This window comes from Orbicella franksi, chromosome 7 (genome assembly GCF_964199315.1).
Source record: "Orbicella franksi chromosome 7, jaOrbFran1.1, whole genome shotgun sequence".
In the NCBI taxonomy this organism is placed as follows: domain Eukaryota; kingdom Metazoa; phylum Cnidaria; class Anthozoa; order Scleractinia; family Merulinidae; genus Orbicella; species Orbicella franksi.
In genome coordinates, this window is record NC_138151.1 from 16206562 (window position 1) to 16228618 (window position 22057).

Sequence of the window (22057 nt, forward strand, 5' to 3'; positions counted from 1 at the left end):
ACATTGAATATTTCGTCTGCTTTACTTCCTCCTTATTCAGTTCTTTTTATTTTCCTTCGCCAAATTTCTCCTAAAGCTGCTTATGTACATAAAGTATGTAAATATTTTAATGTGTTTGCCTGCGGGTTGTGTACCGACCTAAACTTACATTAACGTATTAGAAAAACTTGCTACCCGCCTTCTTTTACTGTGTAGTTATTTCAAGTATCAAACCCCTCTCTTCTTTTAAGTTGTACACAGATATCTGTATGTGGAGCGAATTGGAAACATAAAGCTTGTCGTTGTTGATATAAATCGAATATAAAGACCTCATACATCATTAGCATAAGTGAGGACACAATTTACATTGCAGATGCTTAACCAATTTTTGCCTTTTAGTTTATGGCTTCAAATGTTGCGCGGAGCCATTTAGACTTCGATTCCGTGAACACTTATCATTATTAGCAAGTGATGGTTTCTACAGATTTGCTTTCTTTATTAAAGTAAAAATTGTAATGTCAAAATAGAGGCAGATGTTTCCGGGCAAAATCGATTTTCTATTATCCCTTCCTTCACTGAATCACGCACAAGTTGACAACACTTCCAATTACATGAAATGTGTCATCCGGGAGTGTTTTCTGTCAAATGATTCATCAGTGCATTCCCAGACTTAGGAAGAAATTTCAGAAAGTCATCAATAAAAGTTATAGTTTGGAACACTGGTAAAATATTGATCATGAAAACGTTCGCGCCATGCAATTACGAAAGGTCTTGATTTTTGTGCTTGTGTTTCACCGCAACACCTAAAGCTGACTGACTAATGCGACTTTCGTTCAAGAATTTTGTTGTTTCTTATTACGGGAAGCTAGCAAGAAAACCGGGGGTTTAATTTATTGCAAAAACCGAACTAATGTTAATAGGCTCACGTCAGAGAGTTAGCCATTCACTCACTGCACAAATTGAAGGTCACGAAATTGATAGAGTGCTCCACCCCAAATTCTTAGGAGTCTACATCGATCAAAATCTTTCGTGGTCCAAAGATGTTAATGAGACTGCCAAGGTTATCTCCTCTGGTACAGGTGCACTTAAAAGGTTGAGGCTGTTCATATGCGAAGATACAGCTATATTGCTATATAGAGCTATTATCGAACCACATTTTGATTATTGCTGTCCTGTGTGGGACGGTCTCAACAACGAGTTAGCAGACAAATTACAAAAACTACAAAATCGCGCGATTAGGGTCATCACAAAGTCTGATTACCATTCTAACGCTACGTTCCCACGCGTTAAGCTAGGATGGGATAATTGCTATATCAGAAGGAAAAAGCAAAAATTGAAATTAATGTTTAAAACTATAAATGATCAGTCTCCGGAGAACCTGAAAGGCCTATTTAAACCCTTCAGCACGGACTACGGACTCAGAAATATTGAAAACAAATTAGCTCTGCCTAAGCCCCGACCCGGCGATATTTTTAAACGTAGTTTCTGCTACAGTGGAGCACATTTGTAGAATAGCCTTCCATCTAACGTCAGAGCCATTAGATCTGTTATTAACTTTAAAAATGAGATTAATCGTCAAATGTCCTCCTCGTACTCCCACACGGCAAACGTGTAAATCATTTTTTTTTTAAATCTCAATATTGTAACTAATGTTTTTACCGTGTTTAAATAAAGTGTGTGTGCATGTAGCTTTCCAGCTCGCACTTCAATTGCACTATCTCGGTTGGGTTAACTGCCCAGCTTGAAGGGGGAGGGGGGGGGGGTGTTCCACTATATGGGCTATATAGGCATGTGTGGCCCTAAAGGGTATGCTTTTTTTTTTTGCCATTTTGGTCAGAAATAGGATATTCATTTTGGCCCTTTTGGTCATAGGGTATGGTTTTTACACTCTAGTCTTGAAGTGGGTATGTTTTTTTTTAGAAGAAGCTACTTTTTTATCATTATCGATCATCAGCAAAAGCCCTTCACGATGCCTTTAACATGGATTGAACAAAGGAACAAGTTATAGGGACAGGCCTGAAACAGGGTATTGATTTAAGGACCATTAAAATTTTGCTCACTTCATAAATAGGGTAAGGAAAATCACAGATTTTGGTCTTGAATAGGGTAAGGGTTTCGGGAAGCGGGCCGCACACCCCTACCCAACTTAACCGGGGCTTACCTCCCCGTGGGCCTCTATCCGGCTTGATACGTAATCTTTTACTTTGATAAACAGGCACGTAGTTGCAGTTTCAAAGGTTTGTTCTTATGGATACTGAAAGGTAAATACGCACCGAACATCTTAAAAAGATATATTCCCTCCATTTCGTCTAGATCCCATTTATCAAATCCCGAACTGGTCTGTAAGGTATCATGGTAGGTGGATCTTTACGAAAAATGCGAAAACCCTTTTTTTGGCTGTTCAAATTGAGAAGACTGAGATAAATATTTTGCAAAAAGACTGGGGGAAAGGGCTTTTTTACTTTTTAAGTTAAAGCAAAAAAACAATTTTTGAATATTGTTAACCCCTTACAGCGCGTTGACACCTCTAATTAAAATTCACCGCCAGTTGTCACAAGTAACGCGAATTGCGGTGTGATATTTCATTTGTGCACGCGAAATGTTCTTGATCTGGTTGTTTCATCGCAAGTTGGCTTTCGTTCTTGTCAAATTTTCTTTATGTCAGGACGAAAAATTCTTGGCCATTTTCGTCTTCGAAGAGACCGCCGAAGAGGCGAAAATCTGGTGGAACCCACAGGTTCAGCGTCGAACTAGATCTTTGGCTCTGAGCGACCGTGGGTCGCACTGTAACCAAGAAGAAAGGTTGAAGGAACTCGAGGACACTAGTCCCGCCAATGAAGCTAAAGGACAAAATACAACAAGTGCTAGTCGCACGAAATTGTTGTAGAACGGACGCGATTCCGAAACTTCCACAACGAGAGAGTCAAGCGCAGATGTAGATGTTGACAATGTAGACCTTGAGATTTCCTCTTTTTCATGTTTTTTGGCTTCACGAGGCATGGTTTCAAAAAACGTCTGGAGAACGAAGGAGCCTAAACTTAAGCAACATAATACCAATGCCGCCGACGAAATCTTTTAAGTAAAAGATCACGGCAGTTTAACTTGTAGTTTGTCCCTTCTCGGACGACTTCACTGCGACGCGGGTTTCCGCGCCAGAATATTAGTCGTCTGTTTATTTCAAGTTGTCATAACCCATTGTTGTGGTAAACTGACCCATGCCGACATCTGTCAGTGCGGAGGGGATTTTTAACACCTATTCATACAAATCTCATAAAAGGTTTTTGGTGTTTTCCTCGATAAAATAAAACTGCATATAAGGACGAACATTTTTAGTTCTTTTACGCGCGTCTTCCGATGGAATTGGCTGAAAATCGGCAGGTATGTTCTAGGATACCTCCTTCGAAAAATCGTGTCGGGCTTTGTTTAGTTTCGCTTCCGTTTCAAAGTTATGGCCTCTTTTGTAGAAGGAAACGTCCGCATTAAAAATATCAAAGTTGAGGAGGGTGTAGAAAAAAAACCAAATCACATCTGGAAAATCGCAGACACGATTTTTGAGGGTGATGTGTGAGAAAACATTTCCGATGTAAATCGCGCCGCTCCGATAATTCACGCGCGGAAGCGAACCAGTTTAAGCAAAGCAGTGTTTCTGGGTATTTCTTTTAATATCACTGCGACAATAACTTTTTAGAAAATTTCATAGATATGATTGTATTCTATAACTATTAAGCTTTCAGAAAATGTTAGGTTGATGGGGTTTTCTTTCAAAGCGCCGGCGTAAGAGCGCGATTTCCAAACACTGTCAATCCACCTACCATGATACCTTAAGGAATTATCTCTTTGAAATAAAAATCATTACTTAGTTCCTAGGATATGTGGGTAGGTTTCACATACTTAAGGCTCTAATATTCATAAGGTAAACGCGCAAACTCTAGCATTCTTGGGTGGAGACGTGAATAAATTAACAATTTCGTGTGTAATTGTAATTGTTGAGCTTTCTTCCTTGTACAGCCTTCTCTTGAGCTTTCGCTCAAGGGGGGAGGGGGAAGGGGAAGGGGTGCTTCCATTAAAACCTTTACCCTTTGTGAACCAAAATCTGCGATTTTCCCTACCCTATTTATGACCTGATCAAAATTCGATACCCTATTTAAGACCTGCCGTAAAATAAATTCCCTAGTTCAGACCGATGTGAAGGGCTTTAGTTGATGGTCTTATCGATGATGAAAAAGTAGCTTCTTCTTTAAAAAAAACATAACTACTTCAAGACTAGAGTTCAAAAGCCATACCCTACTTGAGACCAAAATAGCCAAATTCGATACCCTATTTCGCGACCTATTTCTGACCAAAAGGGCGTGGCTGCGATCTTAAACGGAATTTTTTATGTTTGGGAAATCATCAGCCGTAATTATCCCAGTTTGCACCTGGATCTTCCAACGCTGAAATTCGACAGAGAAGAGCTGTGGCGAAGGCAAATCATCCTTGTATAGACTGTCCGTCAAGTCAGTCGGCTGCCGAGCAGTGACCCGGCTTTTTTCAACCGCGGGCCACGGACCGGGGGAAAAATGGAAAAATGCAGACTGAGGGCGCAGACCAGGGTAAAATGCAGACTGCAGACTGTTCAACTGAATCGAGCTACCATTAAGGTCAGCACACACGAAGGGACTAATTCCTGCGGCCAGTCCCTGAAACTAGTCGTGGGGATAAGTCCCATCGTGTGAACTAGCAGTTTTTACCACAATATCTAGTCGCAGGGACTAAAATTTGGTCTGGTTTGAATTTTTGATACAAGTCCCTGCGACTTGTTCCTCAAAACGCTTCGTGTGAACTGTTCGTGGTACAAGTCCCCGCGACCAGTCCCTTCGTGTAAACTCCTCAGGGGACTAGTCGTAGGGACTAGTCCCCTCGTGTGTGCCGGCCTCTGTTGAGAGCTAACCGTAGACAGGCTAACCGGAGGGTTTTTCAGGCAAAACCTAAATAGTGATTCAGGCTAACCAGAGGGATATTCAGTCTAACCGCAGTGATATTCAGGCTAATCGGAGTGCAGACTTTCATTACGACTAGCCTGACCTCTTAATGGTTGGCACTCGATAATGGGTTTACACGATATATACGTCAAATTCTGTAGTCTGCAGTCTGCACTATAACCTCAGTCTGCATTTTACCCCTGGTCTGCAGTCTGCAGTCTGCATTTCACAGTCTGCGTTTTACACTGACCGCTTTCTTCGATTACAGATGGCACTGACCCAAGCAAAGCTGAGCAACTTACTAACCCTCGTGGTTAAACCGCCTGAAAATTAGTCGTCCAGTTCTGAAATTAGGGAGCTTAAGCAACGACGACGGCGACGACGCCGAGCACGACGCCGAGCACGACGCCTGGTAAAAAATGAATTTAAATTTTACAAGCGAAGTTCGCAATTGTCTAGATCTGTTCGGTACGCCAATGGCTCTAAAAACGTGCTTAAGCTAAATATGCAACGACGGCGTTCAATTCTAAATGGAAATACAAAAAAATTAGCCGTCGTCATCCACGTTCCGTAGAGGACGCACAACTTGGTCATTTCAGGTTGTTGTTTTGCAGAGGACGGCAAAGAAATGTTCAAAGATTTACAACGCACGTGCACAGCTATTGTTTTGCTCGTCCACACTACGCCGGAGAAATTTGAAACTGCAACAGTCAGCGGTCATTTGTGTTTGAGTAAAACTCGGACTAGGGAATATCATGATTTTCGTGACGTCATCGTTTTCGAGAAGTTTCGCTTTCAAAGTGTTTTCTGTCCACACTAAAACGCAAAGCCAGCTTTTTCAAATTCCTCCGGTTTGAAGAGCGTTTTCGAAAAGCTCCGTTTTCGTGACGGATTAGAGTGGACGGAAGGCCTAACTGGAGAAATAAAACTCCGTTTTCAAACTCCTCCGGCGTTGTGTGGGCGGGGCCTGAAAAAGGTACCCCTTTCAGGCAGAGCCTCACCTTACAGGTAATTATGGGGAGTAGGCGCCCCGGCCGGGGGCTGTGAGTGCCATATCTTCAGCCAAACAGCGCTATTTGACTTTCCACAGGGGGTTCATCAGAACCCTTCGAAACCTTCCCCCCCTTATGCGCCTGATAAAGCGGAAAATCTGTAAACCCATTTTTCCATTCTTACTACTAATTATGTGTCACGGAATCTACGTCTACAAAATAAGCGGTAAAGTAAACTGCAAGAATTCATTAGGCGTCTGCAATGGAAATAACGTTGTGTGACGAATGCTAATGATGTATGAGGCCTTTACAACAACAAGCTTTATTTCCCCTTTCGGTCCACATACAGATATTTGTGTATCAGTTCAGTATAGTTTGTACAGTGTAATTGTCCGGGTGAGAGTAGTTCTGAAAAGAACTGTTGTTGGTGACTGACGTTTTGACAACCTGAGTGGAAGTCATCTTCAGAGTCAAGTGAATAGTGTTTGTCAGTCGATGATGTTGTAAGTATGGTCCGTTGAACGTGATTGGTCAGTGTAGCCATGTTGGTATTGGCTGAAAGACTCGTGTAAAGTTTGTCATCAGCCATTAGTCGGTTTCGATCCGTCTATTGTTAGTCAAATTGGTCGGTTTTTGGTCCGTCCATTGCTAGTCAAATTAAGTCGGTCTGTTAGAATTCCGTTTGGGTTTGTAAGGCGCCGGTAGTTGTTGACATCTGTTAAGAGGCGTTTGCTCCAGGTTAGTGTACCAGCTTTCCAGAGTCAGTCATTGAAAACAGTTTGTACTGTAGGTTAAGTACTGAGCAGAGTCCCACTCAATGTTGTGGTTTGTCAGTTGATGATGTACAGCAATGTGATTTTTGGCATCACCATTTCTCGTGGCTCGTTTGTGTTCAGTCAGTCTCGTTTAAGGTTTCCGACAAACGGGATTCTAACAGACCGACTAGAACAAACGTCTCTTAACACATGTCAACACCTACCGGCGCCTTACAAACGACTTATTCATGACAACAACAACAACAACAACAATAACTTTATTAATGTGTCAAATACATTCTAGCCGAGGATAAAAAACCCTCCACTAATAGGGGACACATAAAATAATAAAATAACGGAAACGAAACCGACAAACGGAATTCTAACAATTAACAAAGCCCTCAATTGAGCCCTCAGGGCTCAATTAACAAAGTATAGCATATAGAGTGATTTAAGATAGTCTTGTCATGCTTTGATTTTCACTGCAACGCAACAGAGAGAAAGAAAACTGTCAGTATCTTTTAATATTTCAGGTACGTTACACTGCAAATGTTACTGACAACAGGTGCACAGTGACCAAAAGGTTAGTCTCCTTTGCAGCCATTTTTTGGGATGTCACACAGTGCTCCTCCCTCCTCCTTTGGCGGAGCATTGCGTGACATCCCAAAAATGGCTGCAAGGGAGACTATCGCTAAGTGAAATCTCACCACTTTTTCTTCGTAAAGCCCATCTTTGAAGAACAACATATAGGGAGTCTTTCGATCGGAACGATACTCCATGATTGCCAGCATCCCATTTAGGTCATAACTGTCGCTGCCTCCATTAAAGAACTTCCAGTCATCAAAGCTGTTTACGATCCTTACGGCTGCCTTTTGTACATTGGTTTTGAATTTTTCGGCATCATCTGGCCTGCTTTTTTTTTTAAGATGGTCCACAATAGCACATACGTATTTTTTGAGATGGTTATTGTAGCTATCTTTATCCATATATTCACATTCCTTTAGGTTGCTTGCATCCACAAGATCACAAACAGAGACTACAGATTCTTCAGTATGATCCTCCTCTGGAGCTTCAGCAGACTTGTTTCCACCAATCATATTGTCATCCACTTAAGTGGATTCTGAGTAATGCTAAGGTAAGAAATGAAAACATTTTGGATAAAATTATTGAAGGTTAGTTTCCACCCAGACAAGTGACCAACTGTTTCTTTTTTATTAACTGCCCCGCCTAGGGCTGAACACAGTTCATGTTTCACTTTCAAAGTTAAGTCTTCATTTAGTTTTTTTTGTTGATGAACGCAGACCTATTCTCCTAAGGGGTGGAACATTTGACTCTTGACGGGAGGGGAGGGAGATTTTGAAAAAAACATCCTGCAAGCTGATACCAGTACCAAACAAAATTCATGCATACAACCACTGCCAAAAAAAAATTCATGCATGTCCATTGAGCCCCCCCAAAAATATGTTAAAAAGATAAAAACTATCATTTAAACACATTAGGAAAAACATTCCTGGCAGGAAAGAGTTAAAAAATGCATATACCAAATCACCCATCCCCACCCCACCCCTGTCAAAAGTCAAATGGTCCACCTCTAATCGGTCAACTCCTTGGGTTTGGATAGGCTTCAAATGAACAACAAAGATATTCGATCTTAATTTAAGGTGGTTCAATAGGGTAATAGTAAATGGTGTTGCACGCGCAAGTGTTGTTTTGAATGCCCTTTGGCATTCATTCTTTTTTATACCCAATCCTCTCAAACGTATTACATGTAATAAGCAATGATTAAATAGTGTTTTACTATCATCTCTGTTAAAATTTTGGGTTTTAGTCTTGAATTATAAATGCCCAAACAAATGCTTTTTTTAATGGCTTTATTTGTGATTTTCTTGAATTTCCATCGGTGAAATCTTCCGAAATTTTCACACCACATGGCATCCTGCAGCATACGAATTTTACACACCAAAAAAGTAGGTTTGTACAGGCAATTTTTTCGATTTTTACAAATTTATGTTTTTCACTGCTGCAAAAAAATGTCCTTATAGATTTCCCTGAAAAACAAGCTCTTACTAAAGTAAAATATCTACTATCAGTCTGCCATATTTTACGAAATACTATCAAACAAAACGCGAGAAAATTCACTGTCACCCTTGACTAAAGTTTGTCAAAAATACTCTGCTGCACGTCATATTTTCGACTCTCTTCTTGGAGTTAAGAAATGTGATGAAACCCTCTCAGTCGTGTTTGATATAATAAAGCTCTACATTTGGTTTGCTCTTTCTTTTCTATTTTACTTACATGATTTCCTTCCACTTCATAGAATATACCGTCATCTGTTACTTTCATTTTGAAACCATTGGTGAACATGTCATCATCTGCAAATTCCAAACGACAAGAAGAAACTCACCATGTAATATAGTAGGACTTGTCAAGATTTTTTCCTTTAATTATTTCCATAAATTTAAAGACAGTCACCCCTGTGTAGATACACTGGGGCCTGTGCCTGTAGGTACCATCAGCGGGGACCTCGGAACCTTGTGTTTGCAAAGAAACAATATTCATGAAAGTAGCTAAGTACTACCCATACACACTCGGATTACGAAAACCAAAAATACAAGCAGTCTGGAAAATTATGTCATTTGTAGTGGTGTTTCTGGATTGCTAAATGGACTATGTTGCTCAGCTGGTGAGATCGATGACAACCTGGAAGCTGTAGAGGATGCTACGAGTGAACTCCAACAAGCTACTGAAACATCACAGTGTAGATGTGCTATATGCGTGGCCCAGGATGTGTAGACAATATGGCACATGTTTTTATGTTTCTTTTGATGCTTACTTTTTCTGTCAGTGAAGCCTTGTCAAGCCCAAACAGTGCTTGACCATTATGTCATAGTGTTTTCCATTGTATTTGCATACAAACAGTTAATTTAAAATTTGCAGTAGTTCTATCTCACATATTTTCATTGGGAGCGACCATTATGCAAATTCATATCACCGAACATCTTTCAATTAACTACCTTTAATTTGAAACCCAGCTTATAGCTTCCTTTCAAGGTGCAAAGCTGGTAATCATTGTTATACTTTACTACTCAATCCGTCCATTAAAATCCCTTGATACATAAGCAAGAACTGTTCAGTGCTGCTGGGAATTAAATAACACTTGGCCATCAGACATTGTCCACCCAAATTTCTGAAATATTATTGTTCGAGATAGAATTTTACATTATAGTCGGACATCATGACTGCCCACTGCTTAGTGTTTTAGTCAAAAAGATTTTGTCATATGTTTGCTTTGCTTTAAAATAAGCTGTCCAGCCAAAATAAAGATTTAAAAGGACAGATATCACACCTCATCATAAAAATTATTTCCCGAACACTGCTGTTATTTCCTGTTATTTCATTTTGAGGGTTGACGGTAAAAATATATTGATCTAGCTGTTCAAAACTACTAAGTAGATCTTTCACATGGAAAAATAGTGGCTTGAATACTTGTATTTGAATTGCATTATATCTGAAAATTATAAATTTTCTTTCTTCAAAGTCACGAGTGTGTTAGTGATCGTGTTCGCAATAAATGTATGGTGTCAACTTCATCCACATTCACTTTGTCAGTCCTTCACATTTACAAAGGGATTTAGTCGTATAGGAAGGTAATATTTTCACAAGTTACCATTCTATCTATTTTTTTAAAGCATGTTCAAATAAATTGCTGTATGTTTTCTTTGTGTGTATCTTCAGATGTTACAATCGATCGAGAATAAACAGCAGTGACGTGCAATGCAGACGGCTATGCGTTTGGAGTGTTTCCTTCAACTTTTAACACACTTTCTTGCCAAAACTATTTTTTCTAGAGGGTATGGGAGATGTACATAATACTTGTGAAAATTCCAGAGGGGTGTGTGTGTGTGGGGGGGGGGGGGGTATTTTTGTGTTCAAAAACTGGAAATTCTGGGGAGGAGGGGGCAGGGTTTGCGTGAAATTCCCTCCGTGGTGGGGGTATGGATATTTTCTAGAACTAGACATTTCAGAAAAAGATGTAAGTAGTTATATGACTTTGAACACCACAACCTATCAAGATCTTTGATATGATGAATGGAGAGGATCAACACAACACCATTGGTCTGAATCAAACTATATTTACAAAAATATTCTTGGGTTGCACTGTCATGCAATAAAAAATTATTCAAAAACGATTCAGTGTATAATCCATCAATCAGCAGCTTCCCCCTGGAAGCCAACCTGGGAACCCAGGGGCATTTGTAGAGATTGTCAGATATTTGTTGCCCGAAGGGAAAATATCACGTTTGTTCACAGAGATTGCACCCCTGGGGGCAGACTCTGGGGGTTTGCTGACAACGGTATACCCTATTGACGATTCCTGGATGTTGTTCAAGGTGTTCACTTCACGCCCAAATTTCGTGTGCATCCCAGGGACTCACAGCACCCAAACTGATCATCATCTTTTCTCCATTTTTAGAAACAAAAAGAAAAGAAAGAAAGAAACTTTATTTACCGAGGGTAAAATACACTATTACTGGTAACCCGGTAGTTTACATAGTGGCCCTCAAAACCTTCAAAGAAAGTAAAAAATATATACAATACAACTATTTGGTCAAGTGGAGCCAACTGCACTGAAATACAACAAACTTTAAATGAGGGTCTAGGCATTAAGCAAATAGCTGGTTTTTGTTGATTAACAGGAACACTGGTCCTTATTGTTGCACCCAGGGGGCAGGGAATTTGTCAGAATTCCTCTACCCTATACCCAGGGGGATTTGATGAGGTTTGAATGGGCATTTGGACAAATTCCCCAGGGTCCCCAGGGGTGGGCTACAGGGGGAGGCCGCTGATTGATGCTAAAAGTCAAGAAATTGTGATGTTATAGGAGATAAATAAAGAAGACACTTCTCCGAGATTTAGGTCTGCACGTTTTCCCAAACTTGAAATATTCGTCGAAATATTCTGCACAAATTTACAGAGTCCAGTATGGAACCGCCATGTTGGTCCTCCGTCGCACACCAACATGTCCAACATGGCGGCAGGAAAATAGTGGAACTTACTTTGGCTATCTAGGCGCCTGATTATCTGAACTGACCAAGCCAACGTTTAAATAAGCATTTTTCCTAATGCTTTGACTTCTAAAAAGGCTAAAAATTACGAGATAAGTGTATATTTTTCGACAAACGCGTTGATAGCTCTTTGTCACGCATGGCATAACTCTGAAATTTAAAAGGTGCTTGTTTTCAGACGAAGCAAGTTTTAACAGATATAAATTAACCCCCTGTAATGCCTGATGAGGATAAAAACTTTGGTGGCTCTTTAATTTTGGATTTTAAAGAATGATGACGTCACGTGCAAACCAAGAATATATTCTAGACACAAATACCGTAATCCCAAGAAAACAACATTATAAAAACGATCACAAAGAGCTTAGATAAAAATCTTACGGGTGAAGATGTCCTTGTAGATAATCATGATGTCGATGGATGAAGATTATTGTAGGGAAAGTCCGCCGCGGTCGAAGGTCACATGTCACATAGCCTGCGAGCAAGCTCACTTTTGAATCACACGCGCGAGCGGCGAAGAGCAAAGCGATCCGGCGGGAAGGAGTCTGGTGAAGAGGCGCCAAGAAAGTGCGCCTGCCCTTGCCTGCCCTCAGGTCTCTGTAATTGAGTTATTTTTTTGTAAAAAAAAAATACCTCTTAGTCGGCGCGTCGGGTATGTTATGGACGGGTCAATGGGTGAGTGAGTGAGTGAGTGAGAGATGTATGTATGTCACACCAATCAGATTGGATCTACTATGAACAGCCAGTCAAATTTCTTGTTGTTAAGGTAAATAATATGTGAGAAACACAAGGTATGTATAAACACAAGGACTTTGGTAATTGAAAAAAAAAAAAAGAGTGACGTGTATGTTGCCGGTTTGTGATTTTTAGTCCGGTTTGGAGGGGAGTGTGACAGTTACATGCGTACATTGGGTTGTTTTAGAGTGCATAATTTTCAGTGTAATGGTGGCTAGTTATGAACGAGATGAGTCTTGAGTTTTGAAGCAGTTCATGAGTTAGTAGTAGGCAAATGGCACGAGATATTTTTATTTTTAATTACAAAGGGTAACTTGATACTTTTGTTTTTCACAAGGAGTTAATTCAATTAGAGGTCACGAATCGTCGCTTCTAGTTCTTAGGACATGTTTTAGAGGAGACGAGACTGTTTATATTTGAAGCAGTTCTAACGTTTACAATAGTAAGTGCAGGTAACGATTGTTTTGTTCTTATTGCATGCAAATATAACGAGATATTTTTATTTTTTAGTTACAATGGGTAATTTGACACTCTTGTTTTTCACAAGGTAGTAAATTCAATTAGAGCTGACGAATCGTCACACTTGTTCCCACGAGATGATGTTGTTTTTCATATGGGAGTAAATTCAATTAGAGCTTACAAGTTATCGGCTATTGTTCCCAGGTATTAAACAAAAAAGAAGCCTTCATTTCTAGAGTGTTTTTACGTCTCTGCAGTTGCAGTTTAATAGTTTTATTTGATGACATTCATTTTAGTCCGATATTTTTAAAGGTAAAAAGTATGAAAACTGTTCAAATGTTCTTTGAAGACCGCGTGGCGTCAAGTTAAAGTACATTTAATTAAATCAGACTTTCAATGTGTCAGAGAGGTTTTTTTCCTTTCTTTCTATTTTTGAGTTATTTTTTTGTCGGCGCGTCGGGTATGTTATGGACGGTTCAATGGAGGAGTGAGTGAGTGAGTGAGAGATGTATGTATGTCACACCAATCAGATTGGATCTACTATAAACAGCCAATCAAATTCCTTGTTGTAAAGGTAAATGGTATGTGAGAAGATTTGATCTCGATAGAGTTCAGAACGGCCATATTTATTCTTCTATAAAAGAGGAGGAAGTATTCATATATTGGGTTTACTTCGACATTTTCTGTGGGTTAGGCTGAGGATTTTAGTTAAATGAACGGGATGAGCCTTGAGGTTTGAAACAGTTCGAGAGTTAGTAGTATCCAAATGAACGGGATATTTTCATTTTTGGTTACAAAGGTAACTTGATACTTCTGCTTTTCACAAGGAGTAAATTTAATTAGAGGTCACGAATCGTCGCTTCTAGTTCTCAGGACATGTTTTAGAGGGGACGAGACTTCAGATTTGAAACAGTTCTAACGTTTACAATAGTAAGTGCGGGTAACGATTGTTTTGTTCTTGTTGCATGCAAATATAACGAGATATTTTTGTTTTTTAGTTACAAAGTGTAATTTGACACTCTTGTTTTTCACAAGGGAGAAAATTCAACTAGAAGATCTGTTAGATCTTATAACCGCGCTTTTAAAATTTAACTGTTTTCTTAGTACTACAGTCGCAACGCAGTGCATATTCCAAAGCAATCTTTGATGATTCATTGATTACTGTAGACATCACAGCACTTGATCAACACAAACTCTATTATCGCACCATCAGTCGTAGCCGTTGTGACATCTCCGATGACGTAATAGTCTTAATCTGGAACTTTCTTCGGGATATGTATGGGCATGAAGATACGAACACTATTACAAACCGCTTTCTTTCTTTAAAGTCACAATTAAATTTAATTGTTTTTTTCCCTTGAGTTAAGGGTTAGCAAAGAAGTCACACGAGTCACATAATTCAAGAATTGCGTTATCTACGGCTATTTTTGGTACGGTGGTTATTTCCCTATCAATGACGTAATCTTTGCACGTTCTGACACGTTCTTTGCTTGGCTTGCAAATATTTAATTTTCCTTCCGATCTATGAACTCGCTGCGATGAAACAGTCAAAGGATTTACTTCATTTGCCTAAAACCGCAAGAAATACTCGCAAAATTACAAATAAATTAATGACCGTCGCTTCTGCCGAAATAAACTTGCAAAGTAAACACGATCTTATTTGTCACGTAGCGAAAGTGAAAGCTGCAACGTCAGCGCATTCCATGGCTGACGTAATACCTTTTTTCAGCGTATTTATTATTCCGTTTGAATCCAACGCCTTGATAAAACGAAAAGAAAATATATTTCACCCACAAAAAAGAAAACAATATCCGTAAAATTGTCCGTGTATTTATGTTTTAACAGCTTCTGGCGGAAAAACATCACATGTTGCGTGACTCAAAGTTTGGCCGAGCGGGGGTCTGCGTCTGGTCACCGACAAAAAAAAACAAGAAGATCTGTTAGATCTTATAACCGCGCGTTTAAAATTTAACTGTTTTCTTAGTACTACAGTCGCAACGCAGTGCATATTCCAAAGCAATCTTTGATGATTCATTGATTACTGTAGACATCACAGCACTTGATCAACACAAACTCTATTATCGCACCATCAGTCGTAGCCGTTGTGACATCTCCGATGACGTAATAGTCTTAATCTGGAATTTTCTTCGGGATATGTATGGGCATGAAGATACGAACACTATTACAAACCGCTTTCTTTCTTTAAAGTCACGATTAAATTTAATTGTTTTTTCCCTTGAGTTAAGGGTTAGCAAAGAAGTCACACGAGTCACATAATTCAAGAATTGCGTTATCTACGGCTATCTTTAGTACGGTGGTTATTTCCCTACCAATGACGTAATCTTTGCACGTTCTGACACGTTCTTTGCTTGGCTTGCAAATATTTAATTTTCCTTCCGATCTATGAACTGGCTCTGATGAAACAGTCAAAGGATTTACTTCATTTGCGTAAAACCACAAGAAATACTCACAAAATTACAAATAAATTAATGACCGTCGCTTCTGCCGAAATAAACTTGCAAAGTAAACACGATCGTATTTGTCACGTAGCGAAAGTGAAAGCTGCAACGTCAGCGCATTCCATGGCTGACGTAATACCTTTTTTCACCGTATTTATTATTCCCTTTAAATCCAACGCTTTGATAAAACGAAAAAAATATATATTTTACCCACAAAAAAGAAAACAATATCCGTAAAATTGTCCGTGTATTTATGTTTTAACAGCTTCTGGCGGAAAAAAATCACATGTTGCGTGACTCAAAGTTTGGCCGAGCGGAGGTCTGCGTCTGGTCACCGACAAAAAAAAAAAAAATAAACCACGGGTAAACCTAGAACCGCGCTCGGCCCATGGCCGCGCGGTTAATAAAATAAACCACGGGTAAACCTAGAACCGCGCTCGGCCCATGGCCGCGCGGTTAATAAGAGCGGACGAATCGTCACCACTCGTTCCCACGAGATGTTTGCTATCTTTAGGAACAAATGGTAACTTAACACTTTTGTTTTTTACATGGGAGTAAATTCAATTAGAGCTGACAAGTTATCGGTTATTGTTCCCAGGATATTAAACAAAAAAAGCTTTCATTTCTGGGCGGTTTTTAAGTCTCTGCAGTAGCAGTTTAATAGTTTTATTTGATGACATTCATTTCAGTCCGATATCTTCAAAGGTAAAAAGTATGAAAACTGTTGAAATGTTCTTTGAAGACTGCGCGGCACCAAGTTAAAGTGCAATTTAATTAAATCAGACTTTCAACGTGTCAGAGGTTTTTTTCTCTTTCTTTCTATTTTCAGTGAAGTTGTGTTGTGTTGTGTTGTGTAAAAAGGGTAAACGTACGACTCGTATAAAATGCGAAAAAGTCTCTAAATTAACTTAAGTATTTTTGAGCAAAAATTCCTCTTGGGGGCTGGACGGGTTATGTGATCGGTGAGTGAGGGAGTTATGCATGTGCGCGTGTCACACCAATCACAGTGCGGGTTGTATCAAAGAACGAATCAAATTGCCTGTTAGAAAATAAGATGGTATCTACATTAATCTGGAGACGTGTCAGATTACTTTAGTTTGTTCAGTCAAACATTTTATGGCTTACTATTTAGCTATCTTACCATCACCGATGTAACATCGCATGTACATCATAAATTCCCAGTTTGTTTCTTGCTGTACATCACAACCAAAAAAACTTGTCAAATTAACCAAATCGTTACTGTAAACAGCTCCATGAATGCTCCTATCTCCGACACTTCACACAAAAAAATAACTCTTGCACGCCTTGCGTGCCTATGTTTTCATTTCTACTTCGTCTGAGCGAAGTGAAATACCATTGGTCGAAAAGCGGGAAAGGCGAGAAAACTGTCAATCTATTATGTTTGATGAGGAGCGAATAAATCCTCATGGAGTCGGTAATTTACCGCACAATGGCTACGTTTTCACTAGGCCTATTAACTAGCTGAACATTCTTTCTGGGTGTTTGTTTACAGACCAAACTTTACTAGTTAAATGTGACAACTGTTTTCACTGGAAATTTAACCCAGAATTTGACCCGCTGACTCAGAAGATTCAAATTACAAAAGCGCGCAACTTTCAAAAATGGCTTAGAGAGGAAGCGCTTTTAATGACTTCTCTTGTATTGATTCTAGCGATATTTATGCGAAGGAGATCGAGAAGGAATTTTTTCCAGAGGACGCGGTTTATGTCCCCAGAAATGAGGAAGATGCGACGAAATGTTGTAATGCAGGAACTCGTTCTGCACGGCGAGGCCGTGTCATAGTTAGGGTCCTGGCCGAGGAACTGGAGAATCTAACGGGACTGTAGGAATGGTAAACCGAAGTAAATGAGAAGGAGTGTTGAACTCGTCTGCCGTTTTTAAAGTTCTGTTTCGCAAACTGAACCGTGATACGAGCGTCTGGTAAATACTATTGCCAGATTCTTTGGCAGGCGTCTCTCACTATGCACAATGTGATTGGCTGGGGCATTTACCAGGACAAGTTATACCATCTCGCGAGGTAGTATAACTTGGCGTGAATTTCCAGTCATATAAGCGAGATAATCGCTTGTTTTTACTGGTGAAAACAATGTGAATTTTTAACTCGCTAAACTCAAGACGAACTGTTTTCACTGGATTTCCGGATTTTTCCGACTTTATCTAGCCAAAATTGTCCTAGTGAAAACACAACCAATAAAAAACAAGTCGTCCACATTTGGAGTCAGAGGAAGAGTTGAGTGCGCGTATTACTGATGTTTTAACAAAGTTCCAGTCTATTTCTGGTTAAATTTCAAACTAAAGAGGGAGCAGGAAATAGCAGTTGAAAGTATGATGTGAAGTATATATGAAATAATTCATATTTGAACTGCGGTAGTAGATGAAAGTGACGAATGATCATCGCAGTAAATTTTCCAATTTATCGCGTAGGTCACGGGTTCGAATCCCGCTGAAGCCCTGATTTTTTTTTTTTTTTTTCAGGCTTCTTCTTTCCAATTGCATAAATTGGAAAATTTACTGCGATGATCATTCTTCACTTTCAGTTGAAAGTACGTTAATGAATCAAGACGTACTTGTCGTGTTGCCGACTCCATATGGGAAGAGTTCAATATTACAAATGCGTGTGATTGCAAGCAGGCAACGAAACAACACGAAGGCGTTTGTCCTTTTACCAGCATCGTCAAAGACCAGATTGCCAAAGCAAGATCACTTGGAATCAAGTGTGTGTCCTTAGTAGACATAAACTTTGAGAGTTTTTCTTGGGCAAAACTTTTTCAACAACGGATATCGCGCCTACATGTTGTTATGAAAAATATTTATAATTTTCCCGAGAAATCTGAGCTGTCAAAGTTCATACTTCCGGTGAAAATTAATTGACTTATTCTTTTCTGCAGTTTCCGGGGTGGAAATAAAAAATTTGCAGAGATCAGAGCAGGCTCACTTTCTCGTCTCGCGGCTTCGCCGCGCTTCGCCGCTCGATTTCGCGCTCGCGGCTACGCCCAGGGTTCGTACAAAGTCTTGAATTCTTGAAAAAGTCTGGAAATTTGCGAACTACTTTTCCAGACCTGGAAAAAGTATGGAAATTAAAGGCAAAGTCTTGAAAAATGGGATGAAGTCTGGAAATTTTCTCAAGGAGCAGCAGGTGTTTAAAAGCTAGCTGAAATCTTTGCAATGTAGCTGATTTCCCTTGAATTAACTTGGTCAAACGGCAAAACACTATAATAAATGGATAATAAATGGCGGTACGGTCGGAAAGTCCAGTCTCCAATGCCCTGCATTGCATTATGGTTCATTGTGTTTGCAATGAATCATGGTTTATTTGTTTCCCGAGTTAGTTGAGCGAAGGAAGCAATATTTGTTCGTGTTCATGTAGCTGTTGTTCTTCCCTGGCTTTTCTTTCGCTTGGTGAAAATGAGGAAGTGTGTCTTTAAGTGGAAAGCAGATGAAAAATTTAAGGCCTGGGTTGCAGCCGATCCTACGTCAAAGACCAAAGCGATGTGTGTTGTTTGTGATAAGGCAATTGATATTTCAAACATGGGGCCATTCCATTTAATATCCGCACCCCCCCCCCCATTGAGGTTAGGGGAAATCCGAGGGGGAGGGGGGGGGGGTCATTGAATAAGGATGCCTTATATTTCATGTCACATTGTACAAAGGATTTTGACACATTCAGGTTAGATAGATACTCTGAAATTGCTCAAATTCCTCTTACGCCCAAGGGATATCATTACTCAGTGTTATCCAGTTACAGTTTTACAAGTTATTAGAAAAAGAAATGTTGAGTTTTGACATTTTGTCATGCAGTTCACACTTCTTCCACCTTCTTTGTTTGTATGCTAATGTATACTGTTTTCCTACTCATCATGCAAAATATCACACAGCGTTGTGTATTTCTCTTGTTTCCCCCAGCTCAATCACTCCATGTCATTAATCAATTCTCCCCTACGTTTGCCACATAAAACCCGGCCAGTGTAAATGGGAAGGAAATTATTTCAAATTTTAGAGATAATAATTGTTATTACATGCATGATTAAGTGATAATAACTATTCTGTTAAGCTATCCTTCTTAGTTTGGGGTCACTTCAGATACCCTCTCATTACCTCCATTTAGCTCTGAGTAGTCATATTTCCTAGATTTCTTTGTCTGAAAGTGACTGATTTTAATTAGTGTCGGAAGAAATGTTTTGTAAATAAGTTACGTTTCTTCTGTTTCTTCAGGGCTTCAGTGAAGAGTAGAATTTTGTGAAAAATCAATATGACAATATATATTTATATATAAAGACAGCGCAAAGCGATCCTTCAATTTTGTATTGGCCATTTTCCCCAATAAGAGGTTTGTAAGTACGAAAATTAAAGTCACAAAATTTCCGGGGGGGGGTGCTGGCCAATTTATCTAAATCCAAGGGAGTACCCTCTCAAAAAATGACATTGAGGGGGGGTTTCAAGTAATACCTCAATAGGGAGGGGGTGCAGATATTAAATGGAATGGCCCATGGGAGAAGCTGCATGCTTTGCAAAGGCACATGATCGGCAAGAAACACAAGAAACTCATGGAATTGAAACTATTGTCTCCTTCTGTTACACATTTCCTGTCTTCTAGTTCGGAAAATTTAAGTTAGACCTAAGAGTTAAGTAAAGTTTACAAATTCTGTGGTTCTTGAAATATAGTTTTTTGAGTTATGTTAAGTCACTTCCATGCCCGGGTGGGGGGGGGGGGGGCACTGCCATATATGGGCTATATAGGTATGTGCCGCTGTGAAGGGTATGGTTTTCAAGCAGTTTACTCTAGGATAGGGTATATAAATCAGAGCGTTTGGGTCTAGAATAGGGTATAATTTTTCACAAAACTGACTAGTTGGTTGAAGATTTTATCTAGACTAAGGAAACCAGGAATTGCCACTCACAAATATAAAAAACTCAAAACGGCAAGTTTAAATTTATGCAAATCAGCCTCAACAGTGTCGATAGATGGCGGGATTTGGGGAGTTTACACTAGTATAGGGTAACAAAATTCAGCTGAACTAGCTCTGGTATAGGCTAAGGGTTCCAGGGTCCCAATGGCACATCCCACCCAGAAATTCCCAAAGTACCCCCCCGGGCTTCCATGTCTGATAAGCACAACTATTTTACTAAAATATATTAAATCCGTTTTCCATTGAGTGTAACCGAGTGGTGGTCTTCCTTTACTGAAATATTTTGTTTCAATGATGTCTACCAAAAGCAACTTGTACATGTACAAGTTGGATGTCATATTTCTGTTTTTTTTTTGTTTTTTGTTTTCTTTGTTCCAGTCTTCATGCAACCAAAAGTCAAGATCCTATTGAAATATTTCTTTATTTGGCTTGATGGATTTATTGCAATGTAATGATATGTTGTAATTCAGTTTAATTCTTTGCCTAAATTTTTATCACTTGTTTTTATACTTTGTGTTTTGGGTTTTGGTTCAATTGATTCTTGGTATAAATTTTATTTCCTTAATGGTAGACATTAGTATACTGCTATGTTTTGGTTGTGTCACTGTAAGTTAAGAATTAAACAGCTGAAACTGAATTTTTTTAACTCATTGTGTTCATAGTTACGACAGTTATTTCTTCTCAGGCCATGAAGAATCTCACTGTTACCTTGAGTCTGGAAAATAAAAAAAAAGTGGTCTGGAAAAAGTCTGGAAAAAGTCTTTAATTCTGTCCACAAGAAAGTGTACAAGCCCTGTATGCCTCGCACGCTTGTGGTCCAACGTGAGCCTGCTTGCAGGCTACATGTCACAGATTGCAGGTCACAGGTCACACTTTGCAGGTTTTTCATAGTCGCATTTCATTGTCATGATTGTAATTATTATTTTCCTCATTATTTCTGTCAGGAGAGAAAATCAGATTATTAAGTTTATTTTTCATATTTGCTTTAGCTGTCAAAAAAAGAAAAAGAAATAGAAATCCAACGTAGATATATTGTTAAAATCTTGGCATTTAGAGTTGAATTATAAATGCCCAAACAATTGCATTTTTTTACCATTCAAATTAATGGCTTTATTTATGATTTTCTTGAATTTCCATCGGTGAAGTTTTTTTACGATTTTTAAAAGTTATGTCTTTCATAGCCTCCCATGCAGACGATCTTAGGGCTCATCACGTGTTCCTCCCAGAATGCGTGATGAGCCCTAAGAGCGTCTGCGTGGGAGGTCTTTCACTGCTGTGAAAAAAGTGGTCAGATGGATTTTCCTGTCAAAAAAAAAGAGCTCCAACTAGCTTAAGTAAAGTATCTGTAACAAGTCTGTCAAATTTACGGAATTTAACCGAAGGAAATGCGAGAAAATTCACGGTCAGTTTTGCTATGTTGACGTCATAAAATATCGAAAAACACTGACGCTTTCCTTGGAACCCCCCCCCCCCTCTCATCTCAAAGTCTGAATGAGCTGACCTCCACTTAACTACCTTTTTACAAAACTCCTTTCTTTTGCGGTAAACAAACTGCCTTATCACTTTTTAGGCCATTATACTCCAAAGTGAGAAGGAAAGAAGGACAAAACTTCGTCTTAAATAGGTACGCGATGGAAATGAACCTATTAAGAGCCAAAAATAACCAGAATTGTTCATTTTGCGATAAAAGCATGAAACTTCCCAGGATTACTAACCTCTATAAGGT

At 39.3% G+C, this 22057-nt stretch overlaps 1 protein-coding gene and 1 pseudogene across 2 annotated transcripts in view; both read right to left on the reverse strand.

Annotated features, from left to right (window-relative positions):
* Window positions 1–7107: 7107 nt before the first annotated feature.
* The window catches only part of LOC145493469 (translationally-controlled tumor protein homolog), a 29244-nt gene continuing 14294 nt past the window's right edge, over window positions 7108–22057 (reverse strand). Inside the window, exon 4 of the mRNA XM_081472942.1 lies at window positions 7108–7169. Within this exon, the coding sequence (XP_081329068.1) occupies window positions 7167–7169 (3 nt within the window). The 3' untranslated portion in view covers window positions 7108–7166. The remainder of the gene's footprint in view (window positions 7170–22057) is intronic.
* LOC145493468 (translationally-controlled tumor protein homolog) lies at window positions 7177–13071 on the reverse strand (annotated as a pseudogene). The gene is made up of 3 exons (XR_014050130.1): window positions 12132–13071; window positions 8983–9059; window positions 7177–7817 (listed from the first exon to the last, which is right to left on the reverse strand). The product of XR_014050130.1 is annotated as a translationally-controlled tumor protein homolog (transcript).